General features: G+C 57.0%; 16 protein-coding genes and 1 non-coding gene across 17 annotated transcripts; 8 read left to right on the forward strand and 9 right to left on the reverse strand.

Moving 5' to 3' along the window:
• Positions 1-320: 320 nt before the first annotated feature.
• On the reverse strand, positions 321-1,265 carry FAF1 (Faf1p; the record flags this gene model as incomplete). The annotated part of the gene is made up of 1 exon (NM_209327.1): positions 321-1,265. One exon carries the CDS (start codon positions 1,263-1,265, stop codon positions 321-323), a length of 945 nt encoding a protein of 314 aa, NP_983974.1.
• Positions 1,266-1,439: 174 nt separating this feature from the next.
• On the forward strand, positions 1,440-2,231 carry HIS6 (1-(5-phosphoribosyl)-5- ((5-phosphoribosylamino)methylideneamino)imidazole-4-carboxamide isomerase HIS6; the record flags this gene model as incomplete). Its single annotated transcript, NM_209328.1, has 1 exon — positions 1,440-2,231. The coding sequence occupies one exon, from the start codon at positions 1,440-1,442 to the stop codon at positions 2,229-2,231; it is 792 nt and encodes a 263-aa protein (NP_983975.1).
• A 94-nt stretch (positions 2,232-2,325) lies between these two features.
• On the reverse strand, positions 2,326-3,261 carry RPB3 (DNA-directed RNA polymerase II core subunit RPB3; the record flags this gene model as incomplete). The annotated part of the gene is made up of 1 exon (NM_209329.1): positions 2,326-3,261. The coding sequence occupies one exon, from the start codon at positions 3,259-3,261 to the stop codon at positions 2,326-2,328; it is 936 nt and encodes a 311-aa protein (NP_983976.1).
• A 96-nt stretch (positions 3,262-3,357) lies between these two features.
• AGOS_ADL119W (uncharacterized protein) lies at positions 3,358-3,915 on the forward strand (the record flags this gene model as incomplete). The annotated part of the gene is made up of 1 exon (NM_209330.2): positions 3,358-3,915. One exon carries the CDS (start codon positions 3,358-3,360, stop codon positions 3,913-3,915), a length of 558 nt encoding a protein of 185 aa, NP_983977.2.
• A 52-nt stretch (positions 3,916-3,967) lies between these two features.
• On the reverse strand, positions 3,968-5,224 carry TIM44 (protein translocase subunit TIM44; the record flags this gene model as incomplete). The annotated part of the gene is made up of 1 exon (NM_209331.2): positions 3,968-5,224. The coding sequence occupies one exon, from the start codon at positions 5,222-5,224 to the stop codon at positions 3,968-3,970; it is 1,257 nt and encodes a 418-aa protein (NP_983978.1).
• Positions 5,225-5,749: 525 nt separating this feature from the next.
• Positions 5,750-6,271, forward strand: RSM18 (mitochondrial 37S ribosomal protein bS18m; the record flags this gene model as incomplete). Its single annotated transcript, NM_209332.1, has 1 exon — positions 5,750-6,271. The coding sequence occupies one exon, from the start codon at positions 5,750-5,752 to the stop codon at positions 6,269-6,271; it is 522 nt and encodes a 173-aa protein (NP_983979.1).
• Positions 6,272-6,335: 64 nt separating this feature from the next.
• On the reverse strand, positions 6,336-7,643 carry PKP1 (protein kinase PKP1; the record flags this gene model as incomplete). The annotated part of the gene is made up of 1 exon (NM_209333.1): positions 6,336-7,643. One exon carries the CDS (start codon positions 7,641-7,643, stop codon positions 6,336-6,338), a length of 1,308 nt encoding a protein of 435 aa, NP_983980.1.
• An 813-nt stretch (positions 7,644-8,456) lies between these two features.
• GVP36 (Gvp36p) lies at positions 8,457-9,458 on the forward strand (the record flags this gene model as incomplete). Its single annotated transcript, NM_209334.1, has 1 exon — positions 8,457-9,458. One exon carries the CDS (start codon positions 8,457-8,459, stop codon positions 9,456-9,458), a length of 1,002 nt encoding a protein of 333 aa, NP_983981.1.
• A 142-nt stretch (positions 9,459-9,600) lies between these two features.
• TPA1 (oxidative DNA demethylase) lies at positions 9,601-11,445 on the reverse strand (the record flags this gene model as incomplete). Its single annotated transcript, NM_209335.2, has 1 exon — positions 9,601-11,445. The coding sequence occupies one exon, from the start codon at positions 11,443-11,445 to the stop codon at positions 9,601-9,603; it is 1,845 nt and encodes a 614-aa protein (NP_983982.2).
• A 342-nt stretch (positions 11,446-11,787) lies between these two features.
• Positions 11,788-12,114, reverse strand: ISD11 (Isd11p; the record flags this gene model as incomplete). Its single annotated transcript, NM_209336.1, has 1 exon — positions 11,788-12,114. One exon carries the CDS (start codon positions 12,112-12,114, stop codon positions 11,788-11,790), a length of 327 nt encoding a protein of 108 aa, NP_983983.1.
• A 20-nt stretch (positions 12,115-12,134) lies between these two features.
• AGOS_t0065 lies at positions 12,135-12,206 on the reverse strand. The gene has a single exon. It is a non-coding gene; the product is annotated as a tRNA-Gln (tRNA).
• A 32-nt stretch (positions 12,207-12,238) lies between these two features.
• Positions 12,239-12,775, forward strand: AGOS_ADL112W (ADL112Wp; the record flags this gene model as incomplete). The annotated part of the gene is made up of 1 exon (NM_209337.1): positions 12,239-12,775. The coding sequence occupies one exon, from the start codon at positions 12,239-12,241 to the stop codon at positions 12,773-12,775; it is 537 nt and encodes a 178-aa protein (NP_983984.1).
• Positions 12,776-13,241: 466 nt separating this feature from the next.
• CAJ1 (Caj1p) lies at positions 13,242-14,978 on the forward strand (the record flags this gene model as incomplete). The annotated part of the gene is made up of 1 exon (NM_209338.2): positions 13,242-14,978. The coding sequence occupies one exon, from the start codon at positions 13,242-13,244 to the stop codon at positions 14,976-14,978; it is 1,737 nt and encodes a 578-aa protein (NP_983985.2).
• Positions 14,979-15,313: 335 nt separating this feature from the next.
• TED1 (Ted1p) lies at positions 15,314-16,735 on the forward strand (the record flags this gene model as incomplete). Its single annotated transcript, NM_209339.1, has 1 exon — positions 15,314-16,735. One exon carries the CDS (start codon positions 15,314-15,316, stop codon positions 16,733-16,735), a length of 1,422 nt encoding a protein of 473 aa, NP_983986.1.
• A 429-nt stretch (positions 16,736-17,164) lies between these two features.
• Positions 17,165-19,381, forward strand: SAP1 (putative AAA family ATPase SAP1; the record flags this gene model as incomplete). The annotated part of the gene is made up of 1 exon (NM_209340.2): positions 17,165-19,381. One exon carries the CDS (start codon positions 17,165-17,167, stop codon positions 19,379-19,381), a length of 2,217 nt encoding a protein of 738 aa, NP_983987.2.
• Positions 19,382-20,105: 724 nt separating this feature from the next.
• On the reverse strand, positions 20,106-22,451 carry NOT3 (CCR4-NOT core subunit NOT3; the record flags this gene model as incomplete). Its single annotated transcript, NM_209341.2, has 1 exon — positions 20,106-22,451. The coding sequence occupies one exon, from the start codon at positions 22,449-22,451 to the stop codon at positions 20,106-20,108; it is 2,346 nt and encodes a 781-aa protein (NP_983988.2).
• Positions 22,452-22,784: 333 nt separating this feature from the next.
• PRM2 (pheromone-regulated protein PRM2) lies at positions 22,785-24,389 on the reverse strand (the record flags this gene model as incomplete). Its single annotated transcript, NM_209343.2, has 1 exon — positions 22,785-24,389. One exon carries the CDS (start codon positions 24,387-24,389, stop codon positions 22,785-22,787), a length of 1,605 nt encoding a protein of 534 aa, NP_983990.2.
• Between the last annotated feature and the right edge of the window lie 43 nt (positions 24,390-24,432).

Consider the following 24,432-nt stretch of genomic DNA (forward strand, 5'->3'; position numbering starts at 1 on the left):
GTCTGTTACTCCTGTAATCGCCTTTGTCCTCTTTCTGAGTTTGCGATGGTCTTTCTTTTTCTATGTACTATATAATTAGTTGGATTTATAAGAAAGCTGTGGGATTGCGAAAGACGTAACCTCTAGTCATGACTGGTAGCGCAAAACTCTTAGTTCGCTTGATAACAGAACGTACCAGATCTCTGGTCTCACGCAGCTCGGGAGTGCGCGCGTAGCTGCGCCGCATCAAGCGATGCCTTCAAACATCCGTACCTGCCCGTCGGGCAGCCGTACGGCTTGCACGCCATTCTCGGCGGCCACGTGCGCGCCATGTGTATAAGTTAGCGTTTCCGGCGCTTAGGCTCAGAAGCCGCAACAGCGGCGATCTCCTTTGGACTTATGACCAGGCCATTTCGGGTGCTCTTGCCGACAGCATGGATTCGCGGCGCGCGATCGCGGTGTTTCTTGCGGGCACGGTCTGCAGCCTTGATGGTCGTGCCAATGCGACGCTCGATGTCTTTTTTGTAGGTTGCGTCTATCTTCCGGAACTCTCCGCGACGGACCTTGGCGAGGACGGTGCCGGAGTCCCGGGCCAGCTGCTCGTGCTCCCGGATGCGACTGCGGTGCTTGGAAACCATGCCTTTGCGTATGTTCATAGGCACGGTTTCGAGGGTTCGTGCCGCGCCATTGGTAGCGGACAGGGCATTGAGGCGCATCTCGAGTGTGCGGGCACGGGCCTTGCCGATGACCTCACCGCCGGCGTATGCAGGGTTGTCGATGGTGCGCAGGGTGAGATCTGCGCCGGATGGCTGCGAGTTGAGCGCGGCGAAGATGTGTGACTCCTGCAGAAAACGCTGGAGCTCGATGTCCTGTTCCAGCAGCTGCTTCTCGTCGCGGTCGGCCGCGGCAGATTTCGGCGCGGGCTCGGTCTCTAGGCCCGGCGCCTTGCCGCTGCGGATGCGGCGCAGTTCTCGTGGAGAAGGCCCGCTGTAGGCATCTGACGGCGCGCGGAACGAGATCACGCGCGGCGTATGGGCCGCCTCGTCGTCGGAGCTGGCTGAGGCGCCGTCCATTTCGGACTGCTCGTCGGATTCAGACTGTCCGGAGCGCGCGTCGCCCTCGCTCTCCGGGTCACTGTCGCTCTCGGAGGCGCTGGTGCTTGTGTCGTTGCTTTGTGCAGCACGGGTCTTGTCTACATATCCCATATCCTCTAGGGAGCCAAACTGGGCCTCGAAGGCCCTCCGCTGGGCCTCGAGCTGCTGCATATATTCTTCATTGTCGCTCATCCTGGCGGCTTCTTGGCCCGACGAAGTATGGAAGCAGCGATGGCCTAGCGATGAGGGTTTTTCATGTTTTGAAAAAGAAACGCTAGAGAGCCTCGAGAGTATCGACGATGATTCATCTACTTCGAGGGAAATCGTTGTCGGATAGCGCACCTTCAGCATTGCCTGCTGTGGGCTATGACGCGGTTCGTAGGCTGTATTGACCTGCATGACGGGAAAGTGAAACAGATCGTCGGTGGGACGCTCAGCTCGAAGCCAGATGGCGAAGCGCCAGTCACCAACTTCGTTTCGGACAAGTCGCCCTCGCACTATGCCCATCTTTACGCCAGCAACGACGTGCAGGGCTCGCACGTCATTCGCCTCGGCCAATCCAACGATGAAGCAGCGCTCATGGCGCTTCAGGCGGCACCCGGCTTTCTGCAGCTGGGCGGAGGGGTGACCAAGGACAACTGCCAGTACTGGCTGCAGTGGGCTTCCAAGGTAATTGTGACATCTGCGCTCTTTGATAGCGACGGCAGCTTCCAATTGCAGCGGCTGCGGGAAATATCGGGGCTCTGTGGGCGCGCCCGGCTAGTGGTGGATCTGAGCTGCCGCCGGGCGTCAGACGGTGCCAGCTGGACGGTGATGATGAACAAGTGGCAAACCCCGACGACGCTAGCGCTGAACGAGGAGACGCTCGCGCTGCTGAGCGAGTATTGCAGCGAGTTTTTGATTCACGCGGCGGATGTCGAGGGCCTCTGCAGAGGCATCGACGAGGAACTCGTCGCGCAGCTCGGGCTATGGGCTGCCCAGCTCCGCGGGGATGTCCGGGTCGTGTACGCCGGCGGCGCCAACAGCGTTGCGGACTTGGGCCTCGTGAAACGCCTCAGCGGTGGCCGCGTCGATCTCACCTACGGCTCCGCGCTGGACATCTTCGGCGGCTCGCTCGTCCGGTTTCAAGACTGCTGCGCGTGGAACAGGCAGCAGTAGGGGTGCAGGCACGTAGTATACATCTATTATATATCTGGTTCAGTAAGTATCGATACAATGTGATAATGTGGCGTAGTCCATGCAGCCCGCGCAGTCACCATGCGTCGTCATACGCGGCATGCGCGTTGTCGTTATATTCATTAAACCGCCCGCTAGTGGCGCTGTAGGGGTCCTGGTCAACCTCCATCGGGGCTGCATCGCCGGTCGGACCGCCGAACGCAACCTTATCCTGGTCCATCTTCTTGAGCGAGAAGAGGATGTCTGCCACCTTATCCTGTAAAGTCTTAATGCCCCTGATGACCACCTGGTCAGACGGGATGCTCCCGACGCTCTCCACGTTCATGTAGAACGTGTTGGGCTTGGCGCTGTAATCGAACTGGTCATCCTCGTTCGGCGGGTCCTCGAACTCGCAGTTCTTGGAGTGCGGCCACTCCGCCTCCGGGTCCTGCTCGTGCCAGTAGTCTGTGTGCCGCAACTTGTTCCACGGGTCGTACTCAAACTCGATCGCTGCCGCGGGTGACCACTTCGCGTGCTCCTTCGCTATGCCCTTCTTCGCCACGCACTTCAGCCGCAGCTCCTGGCCCTTCCGCAGCTTGCAGATCAGCACCCCGTTCGCCTCCTTGTCCTGAATGATCGGGTGCCCGATGTTCTTGCCCCCCAGGTCGCTCACAATCTGCAGGTCCTTCGCGTACACGTTAGTCGTCGACTCGCTCTCTCCCACCGCGTGCAGCGTCAGCAGCACCGAGCACCGGTCACAGTGGTCCTCGCAGAAGCAGTCCCGGCAGTACACCAGCTGGTCAATGTCCTTGCTCTGCAGCGGCACCAGCCCCAGCCGGTGCGAGATGAACTCGTCTGCCAGCACCGATGTGTTACTCTCGATTTCCACCGAGTCGATGGCCAGCGTCGGGATCTCCGCAATCATGATCCGCCGCAGCGAGTTGGCCAGCGACAGATCCACATTCGACAGAATGAAGTCCACATTGTCCTTCGTGGCTTCCCTAATCTTCACTTGGGGTCCTTCTTCACTCATGCTGCTTGCTTGTTCCGGGTGCTTGTGTGTAGCGCAGACGATGCCATCCGGTGGCGAAAATTTTTAGCCGGAGAGCATTAAGGCTCAGTAGCACGCATGACTACTGCTCGGAGCGGCCGATCGTGGCAACGGCACTCAGCCTGTAGGCGGCTGTGTAGCACGCGTCCGGCCGCAGCTGCAGGTGGGTGTGTAGTTCGCGGGTCCCTTCGCTGCGGGCTGGCGCAGTGGCCCAGCTGGCATGCTCACCGAGGGTGCGTCTTCGTAAAAGCCAAAGCCAGCGCAGGAATGCTGCCTCTGAGCCACGAACAGGCGATTGCAATGGAGCGCAAAGCAATAACGATACCCGACGTCAGGTTCGAGCAGACGTTCCGCGCAGCGCTGGCGAAGGAAAGCGCGCGGCAGCGGCAGCTGCGGGCGCAGAAGGAGGGCGAGGCGGCGGCGGACGGCGAGGCGGGGATCAGCGCACTGGTCGTCGCCAAGGTGGTGGTGCGGGACGTCCTGCTGATGCCGCTGGTGCAGGGCGCGCTGTGGACTGGGCTGCTGATCACGATGAAACCGTGGCTGCGCCTGTGCATGCTGGGCGGGCGGCGCGCGGGCCAGGCGTTCTACCGGGCGCTGGTGGGGGACGTGCGGCCGCGCATGCGTGCAGCGTAAGTTACAACAGGTGCGCTATGTAGATACAACAACGTGTTTACTATAGACAGGATTAGGTAAATGAGCGGGAGCCGCCGCGCACAAACTCGAGGATCTTCCAGCCCTCGGTCTCTTTGTCGTCGACTTTTTCCGGGTCGCGCGTCAAGACCATGGCGTAGGAGCTGAGCATGATGTTGGACTCGTGGCCTGCGGCGATCTCGCCGGTGGTGGCCTTGCGGAACAGGTGGATCTCCTGGGCGCGGCAGCCAACGACAATTGCGGGCACGTCCTGGGGGGGGAGGAGCTTGGCGCTGATGATCTCGACGCCGCGGATGTCGAGGATGCGGCCGTCGGCGAAGAGCTCCTGCTGGCGGATCTGCTTCTGCTGCGCGGAGTAGACGTTGTATGGGGCCTCGCTGAACCACTGCTTCAAGACCTGCTCGTCACCTTTCACATACGCCTCCAATACCTCGGGAATGATATACTCGCGCAGATGCTTTGTGAACTCCTCGGTGTTGAAGGTGGGGTCGAGCAGCTTGAACTGCGCAAACACGCGCGCGGACTCCGTCTCTGCGAACAGGCCTCCGACCTTGTTGCTGATCGTGCGCAGCAGGCCGATCAGCGGGTTCTCGTTCTCGTCCCACAGGCGCACCTTTATCTCATGCAGCTTGCGGCCAACGACCGTCTTCTCCTTGAAGTCCTGGATCTTCTTGCCGAGAGACTCCGAGGCCTCCTTGTCTGTGGCCACGAGCGCCGAGCCGGCCTCCTCGTTGCTGCGCACGGGCGTCGCGCGCTTGCCGGTGGCCAGGTCGCGCTCGCGCTTCTCGCGCCGCCGCTCCTTCTCCATGAACCCTCCATACCTCGAGGACTCGCCATCGTCGATGATCTCGCTCATGTCCTTGTACACCTTCGTCTGCCGGACGGGCTCGAAGCTCTCGTCCAGCTTCTGCGCGGTCTTGCTAACCGTCTTCCGTGTGGTTTTGCCGATCTCCGACTCCCATGCCTGCACCGTGATGTGCTCCAGCGTCTCGCCGGTCCGCTTCAGCGTTTTGCCCACGATGGTCGAGCCCTTCTGCGCCTTGAGGTAGGCCTCACGCGCCTTTTTGTATGCGTCGGATTCGCCCAGTCGGCCACCTGCGTCCTGCAGCGCCTTGATGTTGTCCTGCAGCTCCTGCGACTTCTTCCACTCCTCCTTGAATGTCTCCCGGAACACCTGCAGCGGTGACTTCGGGCCATTTCCGGCCCATCGGGTAGCCGAGAACCCCCGGGCAGCCAGCACACGCTGCGGTTGAGATTTTTGAGCTTGTTTCACTGCGCTGTACCTATGCATCGTGTCGAAAGGCCTTCAGCACTGCTAACCAATATCCCGCAGCTGATAACTCCACTAGTGCCTGAGACCTTAGTAACGTATTGGCTCAAATCTGCCTTAATGTTCGGGCCATGATTCGAAAAATTTTCCGTAACTATTAAAGGGTGTCTGGGTCTACGGTCCTGGCACCCTGCTGCAGGCCCACAACTGGAGGCCTGCGCTGCTCGTGCTGCTCCCTGCTGCTCCCATCTGCCACCCTAGCGCCTCGCTTGTGTCCGCGGCGCCCCCAGTGCTGCGATTTGCGCCGCGTAACAGCTGCACCGGCCTTCGAGGTATCCTCTGTGCAACGCCCCAGCGGCGCGCCACACGCACCAGATCCCAGAGACCAGCAGTAGCTAACTGTAATGTGCGGTCACGGCTCGCATGCTGCAGGCGGCCCAGGGTTCCGCGTGGTAGCAGAGCTCATCGCGTGAGTCGCTCGTTTGAGGTGATCTGAATTTTTCACCGGCCTCGAGAAATGAGCCCGCTTGAAGAACTCAGTTCGAAATGCAAACGGGCTGCTGCGGGTGCATTCTAAAGAAGGAGGCAATGTTGTCGTCTGTGAGGTCTGGGCTGCTGCTCAGCAGTAGCCGTGCGTTCTCCAAGTGCAGCAGGACGTTGGTTGCACAGCAAGACTTGGGCTTGCTAGGCTCCGCGCCGAAGAACGATCAGGTGAAGAAGGTGCCACCGGAAATGATGAAGAAGTTCGCCACAGGAAGCCTGTACGATCCCTTTGACTTCTCGATGGCGCGGTTGCACTTGGAAAAGAAGCACCGCAAGAACGCGCGCAAGGTGGACATATTTGAGGAACTGAACCTGGACCCTCTGGATTTGTACACGAGCCCGGCCATCCTGTCGCGATTTGTGGGGAACACCGGCAAGATCCTGCACCGGGATGTGACAGGCTTGTCCGTACGGAGCCAGAAGCGCATGTCGCGGGCCGTGCGCAGGTGCCAGGCGATCGGGCTGATGTCCAAGACGCACAAGGATGTGTCGCTACTGTCGCACAGCGTGATGTCGGAGAGGTAAAAACGAGTCTTGTTAAATAACCGGTAAATAGACCACTAGAAGAAATATTGGGACGGCCGTCAGGCTATTTGACTCTGTCCAGTAAGCTTTCCTTGGGCCCTTTCAGTCTGATGTACACATCTGTGCCCCAGCCCCATAGCGAGACGATGTCTAGTTCGCCGTTAAACATCTCGACGTACGCCTTGCAGAGCGGCAACCCAAAGCCCATGCCGGATACGTTGGACACGTCCTGGCCGGGAATGATGTATGCGCTCATGCCGGTATCCTTGGCGTCTTTCTCGCTGGTGGTATAGCTGTAGTCGAACATTCGATCCTCCACGTCGGGTGGTATGCCGCCCCCAAAATCCCGGATGCGGATCTCAAGGTCCTCGTAGGACCGCACTATCGTAACCTCGATGGGCTTCTCGGCGGAGTAATTGCTGGGAGTGTGGTTCTCAATGTGCGCCCTGGCGCTATTCTTGAGGATCTCCTGGAGCACATACTCGAGGTCCTGCGGAATGCAAGCAAACGTAACATCGTGGCCTTCGAGGATATTCACGGGCACAATCCGGTCGTACTTGACGAACGTCAGGTCCCCGACGAATTCCTCGGTGCGCTTCACCAGCTCCGCGATATTCAACCTCTTATCCAAAACGCCGATACAGTCCGCGCCAGAGCTCTGCTCGACCAGACGCAGGTAATGCGTCACCAGCAGCTTCATCGACAGGCGGTCACGCAAGTGTATATTCAGGAAATCAAACACCTTCTGCTGCGGGTAGAAGTCCATGATCTCCTCGAAGCCCTTCGAGAGCGTCACAAGCGTGTCGCCATGGTCATCCAAGAACGTGATCAGTTTCTCACGCATCGCAGCATGGTCATGCAGACCATACGGCAGCTCAATTGCCAGCAGAGACTCCAGTGTCTTGAGGTAAAGCCGGTTGGACTCCTCGATGTTCGGGTTTATTACTGCAATATACGGCAGACGCTGCAGGGCAAGCAGCCGCCTACATGTATACGTCAATAGCATGTTCAGTACCTTGATGCTCAACATGAACCGCTCGTTGTCTGAAAGCGGTGGCACGTACTCGGTAAGAAACTCGTAAGTTATCCGCGGTATCTCGCGCTTGGCGTAGTCCTGGATCAGCATTTCTAGGTTGGAGCGTAACTGGTACAGCTGCTCAAAACTCAGCTGCGAGAGCGAGCCGCCCGCGCTGCGCGCGGGCATGGTGCTCAGACACCGGCTGCATGAAGTATCCCTCACCAGCCGGCACGAGCGGTTGAGCATCTGGCTTCCCATCACCTTCGCACAAGCCTCCACCTTTGCTGCCCACCTGCCTGTAAACATCGCGCGCCCCGCGCGGGCCAGAGGTACGCTAACTGGTAGACGGTTCATGAGTCGCCCACTGATGCAATGGCTTGGAAGTAGTTATGTTGCGACCGGCTTGTCTCCTCTTAGTACTGGCCCTTGTTGCGCGCGAAGATGAGCACAAGGCATCATCACATCACAAAGGAACTAAAAGACAGCACGGGGTAGGACAGAAACACAGCACCTCGGTAGCATATAACGAAGCCGATACCTTAAGCCTTGATGGCTGCCATCATGCTGCAGAAATGCTACTGTCACGTGATCATATGTCGTGCCAAAGCACTTTGTCACGTGCTTGGACGAACGGCAACGCGGATGACGTGAGCAGTGCATGAAGAGTCAGCGACGCGAGAATGAAGCCCTAGGAGTTGGAAATGGAACCCAACAAGGTGAACATTCATGTCTATCTCAGCGCCCAGTAAGCAAAAAGATTATAATGACCCTGCTTGTATCTCTAATGGTCGAAAATAAGTAAGCGGCAAGGAAATCGCTCGGCGGACACCTCGGTGAAATGGGACATAAAAAGGGCAAACAACCCTTTTCTGGTACTTGGCCTTGGGGTATACAAGGCGATATCATACCGACGTGGTGTCGCTTTGGTTATGCAGGTTGGCTAGTACGCAGCTGATATCTTTTAAAGTATCATCACGTGATATTAATACATGCGTGTATAACATCCGAACATCTCAATAAAAAGCACCCCTTTAGGGTTTCTCCGGGTAACCTAATTAGCATCCAAAAAAGCACAATTCAGATAAACCGACCCTTATGTTAGGACCGCATGTCTCCCCGGTAGCGGCCTGAGATTTCAACAGCAGTGGATAATAACAGTAGTTCGAGATGTCGTTCAACGCTTTTGCCGATTCATTCTCCAAGCGATTCCAGGAGATATCCTCGACGGTCCAGCAGAAGGCTCAGGAAGCTCAGTTGGATAAAAAACTGAAGGACCTGTCGCTGAGCGTCAGCCAGCGGACGCAGGACCTGACCTCGAACTTGCCATCGCTGGCGCAGACGACGCAGCGCCGGGTGCAGGAGCGGCTGGGCCAGGTTACAGATATTTCGCAGATGCCCGAGGAGTATGTGGAGCTCGAGCAACGGGTGGACAGGACGAAGTTAATTTACGACAACTTCCTGAAGGTGTCGCAAATCTACGAGTCGGAGAGCTACGACTACCCGCAGCACATCAGTGACTCGGTAAACGACTTTTCGAAGACCGTGACTGGCAAGGTGCAGGAGTTGACCAAGGCGACTACGACCGAGGAGGCACAGAGCATCCTTATTTCCCCTGGCCCAGCCCGCAACCCAAAGACGCTGAACTACGCGCTCAGCAAGGTTGCGTTGACCTCGAGCGAGTACCTCAGCAAGTCGGGCTCGGACGACGTTGTAACAGCTGATATTCTGCTCAAGTACAGCGATGTGCAGGCGAAGATTGCACAGGCCCGGTTGCAGCAGGACACACTGATTCAAACCCGGTTCAATCGGCGTCTGCGGGAAAAGCTGAACACCCAGTTTGCGGAGGCTATGCAGTCGCGCAAACAGGTGGATCAGAAACGGCTGCAGTACGATATCGCAAGAGCGAACTTCACCGCTGCACGCCCGGAAAAACAAGCCTCTCTGCGTGTGCAGATGGAGACCCTAGAAGACCAATTTGCGCAAAGCACCGAAGACGCAGTGGCCTTGATGCAAGCTGTGATCGACGACACTGAGTTCTTGAAAGAGTTTCAAGAGCTGGTTACTGCGCAGCTTGGGTTCCACAAGGCGGCCGCAGAGCTTCTTTCCGGGTTTGCAACTGTTTTCGCCGCAGATTCGGCAGTCCACATTTCCTCAGCTGACTACAAATGACGTCTTCCAAGTAAATTGGCTACAACGTGCCGTTTCGATCCATTGCACTGATGGATTTAACTTTACTGGTCAAATTTCTATGTAACTACTAAAGGTAGAAGAATAATATAAAGCGTATCTGTTTTTTACCGTACTTTCTATCCTAATCTTTCTCTTCATTGCTGTTAGGGTCGTTTTCGAAAGATTTGACGTCCCAATTCATGGAGATATCCCACCTGCTGGACTTGGCGGCCCAGCTTACATATTTGACAAACTGCAGCACACTCTCGTCCCGCAATACCAAATTGAAGGAATTCCAGGAGGCAGGCTTGTTGATAAGAACAGAGCTACCGCTGTCGTCGGATCTGTAGACAGCAGCATCCTCAACGTCTTTGTTCATGTCTTCGTCATCTTGGTCCCCCATGTACAGCTCATAACCGCCCAGCTCCCCGGACTCCCACCCATCTGTAGGAGTTAGGCACAGAACACCTTCTAGAACTGCGTCTACAAAGCCTTCCACATGTTGCAGTAATTGGCTGGGGTATATCTTGGTCGCCAAAGTAAAATCGTGGCCTGGCCGGAATCTGCGGATCAAAAGTTGCTCTGTCAGCGGGCATAGAAGTGTCAATAGTGCCAGGTACTTCTTGAAAGCAAAGCTCTTAAAAAACTCTACCAACTCCAGCAGCGCTGGCTCGACAGAAAGGTGGTCTGAGAGTCCCTGTTTCAGCAGCGTGAAGTTTGGCAATTCCTCATGCACTAAGCGCCGTTTTATGTCATCCTCAGAACAGAAATGTTCGTGTGACTTGCCGTCTATGTACATAAACCGCCACTTGTAAGGAGGGATTGCAGTCTTCCATGGCTTTTCCACCTCTGCAGCTTTGTAAGGGCATTCCTTTTCAAGTTCTTCGATCTTTATGAGCTTCTTCAATAGAGCGGACTTCTGCTCATTCAAGAAAGAGTCGATTTGCAGATATGAGTTCTCTGTAAACTTGGACTGTAGGCTCTTGATCCCCTCCAACGACAAGTGCTCTTCTGATATGTACATGGACAAGTATGCCAGCTCATCAGCATTCAAGTAAGAAGCAGTATCTTCCGACTCGCTGCCCAGGAACTTTTCCAACTGCTTCAACTGCTGTAGAGGCAGGATGCTCCGCTCGCTCTTAGGAAACTCGTAGTCCTGCAGTAGATTCGACTCGAGCTGTGCCAGAGTGCTTATGTTCGTGTTCACGTACTGTTCTTCCTCGCCTGGGACAAAGCCTTCCTCGCCCTCCTGCGGGATATGGTACCAACCCTGGATAGAGAGCCGGTGCTTGTCCACCTTCACCTCCTCCACATCATGGAAGGAGTAGCCTGGCTGCACGTGGAAGAAAGCTAGCTGGTTAAACTGCGGAACGAGTTTAGCGCTGAAGTCACTTGTGGGCACATTCGGAATGATACTGGGGAAGAGTCGCAGCGCCCCACCATAGTGCTCCTTCCAGGTCTTGTCAGGGTCTGGCAAGTAGAGAATAAAACTGACCCGCCGCGAGCCAATCACATCGTCGTGTGTCAACAGGTGGCAGCCCTTGGTGTATGTATTAATACTCATGTCCATCTTAGTCCCGGACAGCTTGCCCGCACCGGCAACATATCCGATGAAGTCCCGGTAAACGTCCGAGTACAGGATCTGCCGCAGACGACAGAGGCTGGGTAGCCGCGACAGGTCCTTCCAGTCGAGGCCCGACAGATTCGCAAGGTCCCCGCTCTGGTTCACCTTGTAGATGTCCGTTTCCTTGTTGGTGAAGTGGATTTCCTTCTCGATTTCTCGGCGCACAGAGCGCAGGAGATCTGGGTCCACAAGGTCGTGGATTGTGCCCCAGTTGTAGGGCTTGTTACTGGCGACCTCCTCCCGCAGCTGCTCGCGATACGAATCGTCCCATATTTTCGAATTGAACGATGCCTTTACCTTCTCAATTTCCAAAAAGGGCTGTTTGCTCTCAAACACAGGCTGAGATGGTGCGCGCCGTTTCATCCTCGAACTGTAATGGGTTTGGTAGGGCTTTTTCTGGCTTTCTGCGGTCTCTTATATACTCTAGCGGTTGGCCTGTAGCACTGTGCATCAGATGAGATGCAATGGAATGACGAAAACCGTGAAAAATATCACCAGATTTGCGCTGGCCAATGTATTACAGGAAATGTGCGCTCAGGTACAGTAGTTCCTGGGCGCGCATGGCGCGCCCTAGCGGCACTGCACCCCGGACTAGCAGCCCTGCCGCCCGCGGATGTCACAGCTGCAGATGGCTCAGCGAAAGTCGCCTTCTAGTATCAAAAAGAATTGTTCCGTAGTACACACATTACAGAGAGCCGAGCCCGGTCACTTGCGCAGTTGCTCGACGACTAGCTTATCGAAAGTATACATCTGAGAGATCACGCTCTGCCGCTTCAACACTCCCACCTCCTGCTGCGCTCGCTCCCACAGCTGTTGCAGCTCCTCGCCCGAGGCCTCCCTGTGCTTCCGGAAGGTGTCGCGCGAGTGGCGCATGAAGTACTCGCGGAAGTTGTAGTTGTTGAACTGGCGCGCGCTGCGCACAAATTCGCGGTAGAGGTGCAGCACGCCTGCTCTAGTGGGTCCCGCCATTGTAGTTGTGGCGGACAGGAGCAGACTCCGCTGCGCGCGCGAGCGATTTATGCTCACTTGCATCCCCGCGAGAAAAAAAAATCAGGTCCTACCCGGATTCGAACCGGGGTTGTTCGGATCAAAACCGAAAGTGATGACCACTACACTATAGGACCGCAAACTACCGACCACCACCGCGCCACAACCCATGTGCGCTTGCTGCGCGCGTGTGCCCTGCCCCGCACAAGAACCCGCGCGCACGAAACTCTGCCAGCACATCGCCTCCCCCCCCAGACATGGCCCAGGACCTCGAGCAACAGCTACTGCTGCTGGCGCGCCGCAGCGCCGCGCTCGCACTCACCTTCGCGCAGCACGCCGCTGCAGCCGCGCTGGCGCTCGCCCGCCAGTACCCGGTTGCCGCGTACTGGCTCACCCTCCTCCTGCTCACCGTCGCCGCCGCCCGCGTAGCTCGCGCGCTGCTCGCTGCGCTGCGCCGCATGGCCCTGCTCGTGCTCGTCCTGCTCGCGCTCGCTGCCTACAGCCGCGGTTGGGACACGCTCGCCCGCCACGACCTGCCCGCGATTGCCGCCTACGATCCCGCCCGCGCCTGGGCCCACGTCGCCACAGCCCTCTCCGCGCTGCGCGTCTTCGCCGCCCACGTCGCCGCGGGCGCCCCGGCCTTCGAGGACGCACTCCGCTCCCTCGCAGACCAGCACCGCCCCCTCCGTACATAGCTGATCTATAAATATAACTCAAAACATATGTCGCCCTGAGGGCTGTGTCCGTGCACCTCGCCCAGCCCGCTCCGCCCAGCCCGCCCCTCTCCTGCGGGCGCCAGACCAGGGCCCCAGCCCTGCATACCTACTACTGCAGAACACTGCCGTCTACAGACGCGTGGCCAGACTGTGCCCAGCGCCGGAGTGCTGCGGCTCCGGACTCCGCAGACGCGGCGCCCGCGCTCGCCTACTACTTTTGGCGAGACGCCTGCGCGCCGCGGCGCAACTTCCGGCGCCCACGCTGGCCCGCTCGTTTTTGCGAAACGTTTGGTTGAAGTGTCAGCCGGTTGTACAACAACGAAGTTTTTCATTTAATGGTGGAATCATCAAAGTTTATCACTACAACCTCAAAGACAGAAAAGCATTTAGAGGTTGATAACTAACATTATCAGTGCTCATTTCGGACAGCTACAACCACATCCAGGTTCCTAATCTATGGTCAAGGATACTACGTATTACGACATTTTGGGGGTGACGCCTAGCGCATCTGCAGAGCAGATTAAGAAGGCGTACCGCAAGAAGGCCATACAAACACACCCCGACAAGAACCCCAACGACCCAGATGCGCAGGCGAAGTTCCAGGAGGTCAGCAAGGCATACAAGGTGTTGAGTGACCCGGACTTGAAGAACCGCTACAACGAGTTTGGGCTCAGTGACGAGCGGGGGGAGATGGTCATGGAGGAGGATCCATTTGAGATGCTCATGGCGGTGTTTGGCGGGGACTCGTTCCAGCAGTGGATCGGCGAGTACTCGTTTTTGCGGAACCTCATGAAGCAGACGGAGCTGTTTGAGTGCGAGGACGAAGACGATGAGCACGGAGAATCGCAAGATAACAAATCGGCGGGCGGCACACCCGCGGGCAGCGCGTGCGGGCGGGCGGAGAGCACGCATCTGTCGACGTACCAGCGCACCGCGAGCGCGGGGGTGAGCGGCGGGGCGCGCAGCGGCGGGGCGCGCAGCGGCGGGGCGAGCAGCGGCGGGGCGAGCAGCGGCGGCAGCGGCGCGCGCACCGAGCAGACGTCTGCGTCGTCGGCAGACACAGGCACGTCGGGCAGCAGCGACCAGGCACGCAAGGACCGGCGGCACCGCCAGCGGGAGCGGTTCTTGGAGTTGGAGCGTGAGCGCCGGGAGGAGAAGAAGAGACAGATCGAAGAGCTCGCGCGCATTCTCGACAAAAAGATCACCGACTACCAGATCGCTGCGCTTGCGGGCCGGGTGAGCGAGTTCCAGGAGAGTTTGCAGAGCGAAATCGACAAGTCGCTCAAGACCGAGAGCTTTGGGATTGAGCTTTTGCAGTTGATCAGCAAGGTATACCGCAGCAAGGCAAATAACTTCCTCATGTCGCAGAAGACCTACGGCATTTCCAGGATCTTCACGGGCATGCATGAGAAGACCAAGTCTGTCAAGTCCACATTCAGCATGTTGAATTCTGCGATGAACGCTATGAGCGCGCAGAAGGAGCTCGAGAAGCTTGACCTCGAAAACATGAATCCCTACGAGCGCGCGCAAATCGAGTTCTTGATCCAGGGCAAGTCCATGGGCATGATGTGGAGCCTCAACAAGTTCGAACTCCAGAGCAAGTTGAAGGGTATCTGCGACCGCTTGTTGGATGACAAGACGGTGCCCTCGCGCCAGCGCGTGGGGAAGGCCAAGGCGTTGTTGTTCATCGCCGAGATGTTTGGTAATGCCCGCCGTGCCCCCGGCGACGTGGATCCCGCCATCTTGGAGTTCGAGGAGATGGTGCTACAGTCCAAGAACGTCCGCATCAAGACTCGTAAGCAGCCGGGCAGGGTCACGGACCAGAACATCTTCTTCGCGAAGTTGAACTCCGCAGACCAGGAGAACGTCCCGCCCACCGCGAACGGCCCGCCGCCAACACAGGGCAGGGAACGCCTTCACACTTCGCGCTCGCAGCACGCGTCCCAGAAGCCTGCTCCCTCGCGGCCGCACACTTCGCGCTCTCCACCCCAGCGTCCTTCGCCTACTCGCTCCACGTCGCAGCGTGAGCCACCGCAACGTCCCTCCACAGCACACCCCTCACCCACCCGCAGTTCTAATCTTCCTTCTACCGCGCACGGGGGCTCAGTCCGCGGTTCTGGCTCTTACGCAACAGCTCGTGTCTCCCCGATGCATGACACGCCGCCACGCGCAGCTGCCCATCCTCTCTGCTGAGGCATCTCCCACGCAGATACAAGCATAGCATTTAGCCATCCCATGGCCTAAGCGCTACTGCATGGACCAACAGCTGTGCGCCAGTTGCATGCATATGTGAATACGGATACGAACCAAGAGAGGCATATGGATATACGTATATATATGTACGATGGTGTAGTATCCAACGCCGTTAATAAGTAATATCTATCCGAGACCCGCGCGGGACGGGGCCGTTGCTCTGGACGGGCTGCCTCAGATATATGAAAAACCAGATAACAGATCTTCGCTGAAAGATCTTAAAGACAGTGCCACCACACGATCAGAATCATCCCAGTGTACGGTCTCCGAAGGAGATGTCCCAGCAGAATCTGAAGAAGCTAACCATACTTGCCTTGGTGCTGGCGCTGGCGTCTAATCTCTACATCTACACGTATCCATCTCTCTTCCCGTGCAGATGCTCGTTTGAACAGCAAAATGCATTGCAAGGGCTCGACGACAACTCCACGCTAGCACAGCGTGTCTGGTGCCGCTCGCAGTACTACTTCAGTGATGTGACCAAGCAACTGGGTTCCACACACACGCGGGCAGCGACCCCCGAGCAAGGGGCCGTGCCTGAGGTGAGGCTGCTGGCCATCGGAGACCCGCAAATCAACGGCATCTGGCCCACCACGCCGTACCTGCGGCGCCTGGAGATATTCATCAACGACTACTTCCTGGGCCACGTCATCCAGCGGATGCTTAGGCGGCTGGCGCCGACCCACGTGGCGGTGATGGGCGACCTGTTCTCCTCGCAGTGGATCGGCGACTCGGAGTACTACAACCGGACCATGCGCTACACTCGCCGCCTGCTCGGGCGCAGCGACAAGCTGCTACAGGCGCAGCGCGACGAGTCGCACGATGCCGCCGGCGAGTACAACCGCGACTGGCAGCAATACGGCCGGGACTACGAGGCGGTGCGCCAGGGCGACCTGACGATGTTCTCCTGGCACCGCGAGAACGCATGGCGCTGGGCCCCCGAGGACGACTACCTCCTCATCAACATCACGGGCAACCACGACGTCGGCTACTCCGGCGACACCACGTACCAGCACATGGCGCGCTACAAGCATCTTTTCGGCGAGGACAACTACTGGATCGAGTACGACCGCGACACGGATCACGCTTGGCGCGTCGTGGTCCTCAACGACCTGCTCCTGGAGGGCCCCGCGCTTCAGCCGGAGTTCATCGACACCACCTGGCGCTTCCTGGAGCACCTCGCCGCCCGCGACTTCCCCGGCACCACCGTGCTGTTGACCCACGTCCCCTTCCACAAACCCGCAGGCCTCTGCCACGACAACCCGGAGACCAGGTACTACCCCCCCGGCTACGAGCGCGAGCCCTACAAGGTCGGCCTCCTGCGTTCGCAGAACCTGCTCTCCCCAGACGTCTCTGACCGCGTGCTCAACCTCGTCTTTGCGAACGGCAAGCCCGGCATCATCCTGACCGGCCACGACCACGAGGGCTGCGACACCGCCTACACCCGCGCCCCCGATGGCTCTTGGGCCGCCCAACCGCCCTCCGCCCAGCCCGCCCACGTCCGCGAGCTCACCGTCCGCTCCGTCATGGCCCAGTACGGCGGCAACGTCGGCCTTCTGCGCGGCTCGTTCGACCCCGCCACCGCCTCTTGGCGCTGGACCTACTCCGTGTGTCCCTTCGCCCACCAGGCGGTCTGGTACTGCGCCAAGCTTATGCCCGTCGTTTTGATCCTCCTGCTCTCCACCCTCTACGTGTGGTAGCCCAAAAGCCCGTATAGACTATATCTTATACACAATTACTTATACCCCGGCAGCGCTCGCCAGTGACAGCTGCGTGTGCAGCTCCGCCGTTTCTCCTTTTCTCTGCTATAGACCAGCACGTAACCGAAACCACAGACACCAGTCACCTGCCGCCCGCCGCAGCACAGCGCCCGCCGTAGACACTGACCAATGGCCTCTGGCGGATCTACAACGCCCCTGGGCCAAGCCCAACGGATGGATGAATGTGTTTAAGGCATTTTCTAGGAATTTTTTCGATCGCATGAATTGCGCTCAGCGCCAACTCCCTTGATTCCCAAGTATCAGCAAGAAAAGGAATAACAGGGAGCACGCTTACCGTTTAACACTCCCACCACTACGTTAGAGTATTTGATCAATTGCTAGAGACACCTACAGAGTCAGTCGTGTGATATGGATGGCGGGTCAAACGCTATTGGGTTATTGTCGAGACTATCAAGGAGAATGAAGAAGCCGCAGCAACCGTTGACGGACCTGACGCAGCTCTACAGCGATGTGGCAAATGAGACCATCACAAATCTGGGGCTGGAGGAGCGCGGGGAAATAAAACGGGCATATCAGGGGTGGAAGGCGTTGCAGACGCATGTACTGTACGAGCTGGGGCGGATAGAGCGCAGCTACCCGCAGGTGCACTTATATAACAGCGAAGAGATGGGGCTGCAGAGCGGGGTACAGGAGTTGTACACGAAGCTGCAGGTGCACATGGAGCGGGTTGGGCGACTGTACGAGACAGAGGGCGACCGTGGGCGGCAGACGCGCTCGGGCACGACGCAGTCCGGGTCGTCAGGATCCAAGGCGGGATCGATTGGCGGGACGACGCTGCTGCGGACGCTGCGGCGGCCGCCACCGGCGGAGGAGGCGAGCGCGAGGCCGGGCGCTACGGAGCCGGCGGCGGCGCCGGCGCGCGAAGCGGACCAGTTCTTTGGGTTTGACGAAGACGTAAACCTGATCGACCTTTCGGATGAGGGCGAGTCTCCGCGGGGCGGGAGCAAGAACCCTTTCATAACCGGCTCGCCCGAGGAGGAGGGCGACGGTAGCGACTACGAGTTCAACGTCGACGACTACTTCAACCACTACCTGGAGGGCGACGAGGACGAGACGCCGCTGGGGGCAAAGCTGGAAAGATTGTCGCTGGAATCTTCGGAACCGCCACCTGTGCTGGCCACCAAGGCCCGTGCGGAGCCCTCGCAGTCACGGGCGCCGGCCAACCGCGGCCACTACAGGGCGGGACCGCGCGCGGCTAGCAGCACTGCATCGCTGGGGAACCTGGGTCGACCTTGCTCTGCCCCAACGGTTGATGGCGCGAATCTTTCGACGCAGGCTGCGCGCAACGCGGTCCAGCCCGTTGCCGCGGCGGCAGCCAGCAGCGGGAACATTCCCGCCGCACGGCGGGCTCGGCCGGAGAGGCGGAGAGTCAAAACTCAGGTACGGCGCCCTGGTGGCGGGAGCGGCCATGCCGTCACCAGTCGGTACATCGTATACAGGAAATCCGCCACACAGAAGGCGACGCCTGTTGGCACACCCGGAGGCACTCCTCCTCTAGGCGTAAAGGGAGAACCGGTTCCGAATTCATGGCATGCTACACCGTGTGGCTCACCTGCGGCCTCCCTCACAAAGGATATAAATGAGGAGGCTTATTCAGAGGATCTTAAGGAGGAGATGGAAGCAGGCATCATCGACTCCCTACGGGGGGTTGACAAAACGGCTGCCAAACAGATCTTTTCGGAAATTGTAGTTCGGGGAGACGAAGTCCACTGGGATGACATAGCCGGCCTCGATAGCGCAAAGAATTCGCTGAAAGAGGCAGTAGTATACCCTTTTTTGAGGCCAGACTTATTCCGTGGTTTAAGGGAACCGGTTCGGGGTATGCTACTTTTTGGCCCTCCCGGTACTGGGAAGACAATGCTGGCGAGAGCGGTTGCGACAGAGTCACATTCCACATTTTTCAGTATCAGTGCCTCAACGTTGACGTCGAAATATCTGGGAGAGAGTGAAAAACTCGTACGTGCTTTATTTGCTGTAGCCAGGAAACTCAGTCCTTCTATCATATTCGTAGACGAGATAGATTCCATTCTCGGCTCTAGGAATAACAATAGCGAACATGAAGCTTCTCGCAGGATAAAGACCGAGTTTCTGGTTCAATGGTCTGCACTCTCCAATGCTGCCGCTGCTAATGAGGCTAATGAGGAAGACGAAAGAGTGCTGGTCCTTGCTGCGACGAATTTACCTTGGTGTATTGACGAGGCCGCAAGAAGGAGATTTGTTAAGAGGCAATATATACCACTGCCGGAAGGTGAAACACGAAGGCTTCAAATCGAACGCCTGCTTTCTAAACAAAAACATACATTGACAGAAGAGGGGTTTGCGGAATTGATACGTCTGACCGAAGGTTATAGCGGCAGCGATATTACTTCTCTAGCCAAGGACGCGGCAATGGGCCCACTACGAGAGCTAGGGGATAATTTGTTGATGACTCCTAGAGAGAACATTAGGCCAATTGCACTTGAAGATTTTATAAACAGTTTAAACTACATCAAACCGTCCGTGTCCCCAGAGGGCTTACTGCAATATGAAAATTGGGCGGATAAATTCGGATCTAGCGGAGTCTGAGGTTGCTATTATACGGTTCACATTTGATATTAGCCTGTTTATCATGGCTAGTAACGCCCTTATTGTAATATATTTTATTGTCTCTGATTATAGTACATATAACAGTCCTCTTATTAAAAGTTGTATATGTAAGACTGTGTTCTAAATACATAGTAAGATTGCGCTCAGCTTAGAAATATTAATAATAATACAAATTTCACGGAATGTATTAACTCGGAGTCTTTTTATTTGCTTCCCGTCGCATAATTAGTTCCACAGTGACCAGAACAATATATCATCCTCAATGACCTTATTATTCTAACATTGAACGAGTTGTGATAAAGCTAAAATCCCTGGCGCTCTCACCCTTCCTTTTCGGCTCGCATAATACACCAGTCTCGTGGGCACCCTGCTTAGGCACATTGGCACTAACGATCTGAATAACTGTAGAAACAATACAAGAAATATCCTTGAACTACATAGAGTACAGGGAACAATTGAGTTACCGTCTACTACCCAATAGTATTCTTGCTGTTAAAAAGCTCGCCTTCGCACGAATTGTGTTATTCTTCCAGTCGGTTTATTATTATTTTGGTTTAGAGCTTGTACTTGCCACATAGTGGCATGCGTGTAGCCATAAAACCTGCTCCAATAACGTTCAAGTGAGAGCAGAAAATTTCAGCAGAAGGTCGATATGAAACATCAAATTATGGGACGTGGAACAGATTTTGAAGGAGCGTAATGCTCAATGAGAAGGTTCAACCTTCATGGCACTACTACCTCTTCTCAGCTGTTGCAGCAGCGTCTGTCCATGTGACAACGATCCATGCCTCGAAGGAGTACTACCGGCAGTACCAGACCCTGCAGCTGTAGGTTTTTGAGAATCCTTTAATATTGAATAGTCAAGCGTGAAGTTCATCTTGTTGATAGCCGTCCAGTCATCCAGCTTGAAAATCTTGAAATCGGCCACTTCACATAGCTCGTTGGTGAACTTCGGCTGCCCCTCACGCAAAAACCAAGTTGCACCATCTTTAGAGACCCGCCATTCCCGTTCCGCGAGTATCGTGGCTGCGATATCATGCTCCAAGGGTGTGTAGGCGTAGTAGTAAACGTAGAAGAGCGTGAAGGTTTCCAAGACCCTAAATTTACTATATGTGCTGATTCTCAAATCTTGGTCTTCCTGGTCTTCCACTGTTTTTTCGTCTACTAAACCTATCCGTACCGAGTCCCATTGCTCGGTGCACCTAGTCGCGTCCAACGGTTGGGGCGGATTGACGCCTCTCGGGAGCTCAAATAATCTGGTTACACGACATATATCTGGAAAGTTCCGAAATCCACCTAGCTTACCATCGGGAGGATGTAAATCGTGTGATGTTATCAATGAACCCATTATCATGTCCTGTATCCCACAAGGCAATTTCAATAAGTCAAAGTTCTGACATAATTCCGTGAACAATTGGTTACTTACGCTGCCCCGCCTCTCATATTCCTCCACGTCTAATTGGATCGGCATAGGCTCCTCAGGTAATTCGTCATCGGTCGAATCCGATTCGTAATTATCAGCCACTAACTCTAGGCCTGGCATTTCCTGCTTCTTCAAAGCGTCCAGATGTGTACTCTTAATAGCAGAATTCCCAACCTTCGGGATGTCCTTATTATCACCTGATAAATGGCCCCGATCTTCGGCATGCGTGCTGTACACGGTATCACTCCGGTTGGAACTAGAATGGGCGTCTGTCAGCTGGGAAGTCGAGCTCATATCCATAGTTGCTCTTGGTGATGAAGCGCCCTGTGTCTTCATGGCCATCAGAGACGCCGATTTTTCCCTCTTTTCCTTCTCTAGCGCCTGTGCAGCAGCGACGGCCCACTTCAACTCACCTGCTGGTTTAGCAGGGACTGTCGCTGGTTTTAGAGTGCTTGTGGTCACGCCGTTTAGTGTTTGATGTATATGGGTATGCCCCTGATGTTCTGGGGAGATGTGGGTTAGCTGCCGTGGCTTGGCCAGCGGTGTCTGTGGCTTAGACGACTGTGTGTGGGTTGCAATGGTATTGGCTGTGGATGGTATGCTAGATGACGGTGTGGACGTCGGGGACGGAGACTGGCTGGACGCCGGCGTCGGGGGATCGTCTTCTTTCGGTACCACGGATGACGAGGCCAGGTCCTGTACTTCGTCCGTGGGCTCGTGATCCAGTGCGGAGCTTGGTGCAGAAGTCACAGGCGTCGAAGATATGCTGTCTAGGCTGCCCTTCGCAGCCAGCTTGGCAGCTCGCTTTGCCTCGCGTTCAAGACGCCGCTGCTCCTTCTTCGACAAGCATGACATATCACGCTGCTCGTCGTCCGATTCCTCATTTGCCTGCGCAGCAAACGATGCTGCAACCTCGTGCGCAATAGCCTCGTTCGCATCCAAGTTCAACGAGTCATATATTGTCTCATCCTCTACAAAGTCCGGCTCCTGGTTCGATTCGATAAAGTACGTAATGTCGTCCTGGATGTCGCGCACGGCCTGCGGATCAAGCTCCTCGTTCGCCAAAAGGCGAAGCGCCAACTCCATTTGCTGCTGGTGCCACCTGTAACGCACCTGTAGCTGTCGCAACTCCAGCTTCCGCTCCTCCTGCGCCGTGCCGCGGCGCTTGCGCCCACCTATCAGCCGGTCCATGTCTACCTGCAACTGCTCGTACTGCCGTTCCAATTCGTCAATCTTCTCCGAAAGGTAATCTGATACTTCTCGCCGCTCGCGCTCCTCAGGATCAAGCACCTCTGACCGCTTCAAGCTCGTGTTCGAGTACGCCTTCTCCTTCGACGCCTTCTCCACCGCCTTGTACTTCTCCATCGCTACCTCCACTGATCGTCTATAGTCCAGCAACGCATCCTTATCTTTCACCTCGGGCGCGCTCTGCCATGTCTTAATCTGTTCCCGGAGCCTCTGCAACTTCTTGACCTCCCGCTTGAGGTCCCCTTCCAACTTGTCCTTCTGCGAAGGATTGTTCGTACAGTTCTCATGTCGCTCATAGTATGTGTTGAATATCTCTAGACCCTCGTTGATCTTTTTAAACACCCTCTCAATCTCCTGTTGGAGCTTCCGATGTGCCATTTGTCCTGATTGTGTAAAAAGCTTCGCCTTATCGACCCAACCTGCGCTAAACGCTCCTGAGGTGATCTAGTTATCTTAATTGGCCGCCACGATCCCGTAACGAGACTACTTAGCACTTAGTAGACTTATAGAAACAGTCAATATTAACACAAGACTTGGGCATTTCTTAATATTGAAAAATTTTCCTTATGATGGTAGGCTTTTCTGGGAAGAAACTTCATATTGGCTTGCTAAGCACAAAGATAGAAGCCAAGACAGAAACACTGTGGTGTATGCCCCTCCAGGTGATGCCATCACGTGGGAAGACAAGGCGGCAAGAGCATGACGAAGGCGTCAGCGAGTTCTCAGGACAAGCAGTAAGCCAACAAGATGGTGGATGATGATGAGTACAGCGATGACGATCACCGCTGGGCGAAAAACGGTAGATAAAGAAACGGCAACGAACTGAGGCGCGGGAATGGAGCGGGAAGCGAGACGCAGGGGATGGGCGCGGGGTATGGCGGCACGGATGACCGGGGCCAGGTCAGCGGCAGGGGGCCAGGCCGGCCAGACCGGCTGTGGGACGATCAGCGCGGGCAGGGGCAGGACGGAGGGGCGCGAGGAGTCGATGCGAGCGAGCAGCGGGGCCAGTTTGCGGTGGAGGTGGTCTGCGGCGGCGCCCAGCGCTGCGGCGTGCGCGTCGCGCAGGGCAGGGCGCAGGCGGGTTTCGAGGGCGGCGTGGAGGTTGGCCACGACGTCTGCGGCATCCGCGGGCTGGGCTCTGTGGTGCAGGCGCTGCGCGTGCGGCAGCGTCGCGACGGCGAGCTGCCAGTCCGTGAGGGCGACGAAAAGCAGGAACCACAGGAGGGCCCCGCCGTGCGCACCGCACCAGAGAGCCCACGTGCTGGCGCGGCGCCAGGCGCGCGGCGCCAGGTCCCGCATTGGCCGCAGTGCGCAGTATACGAAGGGGTGCTCGTGTGCGGCGGCCAGCGCGCGTATGGCGGCGTGCCGCCAGGCAGTGAGCGCGACGCCGGTGCACGGCGGCTCATGGGCCTCCAGGGCAGCACGCACAATGGCGTGATTCTGGAGGTGGAATGCGAACCACTCTCCTGCGCAGCGCAGAACCAGCGCGGCAGCTGTGAGCGCGGCTACCACCGCTGTGTGGCGCGCCGCCAGACCTAGTGCTGGAGGCGTGCTGCGGCGCCGGAGGTCGCCGGAATACCTGTTTGCGTACAGGTGCAGCGCCTCGCGCCGCACCTGGTCAGCCTCACGCCGGACACTCGACAAGTTAAGAGGTGCCCATTTGAACGCAGGGAACGCAGCCGGAATCAGAGACGGCAGCTGCTTGATGGTGGAGTTCACGTCCTTGTAGAGCGGCGCGAGGAAGGAGTCGTCGAGGTGCATGTCAGAGACCCGTGGCCCCAGATCGCTGCCGACGCTGAGTCCAGTCTCCGTCAGCCGTTTTACGGCGCCCCTGATGCGCTGTCCTTGGCTCTGGAGCTCCCCGCTGATTGATACGCTCTGCCGCTGCTGCTGGAGCAGCAGCTCGTGCAGGAGCTTTATGCTGCTGCTTAGTGTCTCATTCCACGCTCGTAGCGATGCGTCCACCGTGTGATTGTAGTTCTCGCGGATATACCGGTCCAGCGTCTGCGCACTAGTCGTCAGCGACTCGTCGAGGTATCGACGCAACGCATCGTCAAGGGCCCTGACGTCGAACGTGGGTGCTGCGGGCGGCCACAAGGTGCCGCCTGCAGGAGCGGCTGGCCCCGCAGCAGGCAAAAGGGGTGCGCCGGGCAGAGCCGCTGGGGGCACTGCTGTCCCGTGTGGCGCAGCTATTGTATGCACTGTCCATATCGTGAACAGATACACTACTGCTGGCACCACCACTAGGGGACTAAACAGACAGCCCAGAAGCCGGGATTTGAGGCCCAAAGGGTGCACAAACTGCTGATCCGACATTGCCGGCTACGTTACGTGGCCGCTAAGGTGCGGGCCCTGCAGG

Source organism: Eremothecium gossypii, chromosome IV, assembly GCF_000091025.4.
Source record: "Eremothecium gossypii ATCC 10895 chromosome IV, complete sequence".
Lineage (NCBI taxonomy): Eukaryota > Fungi > Ascomycota > Saccharomycetes > Saccharomycetales > Saccharomycetaceae > Eremothecium > Eremothecium gossypii.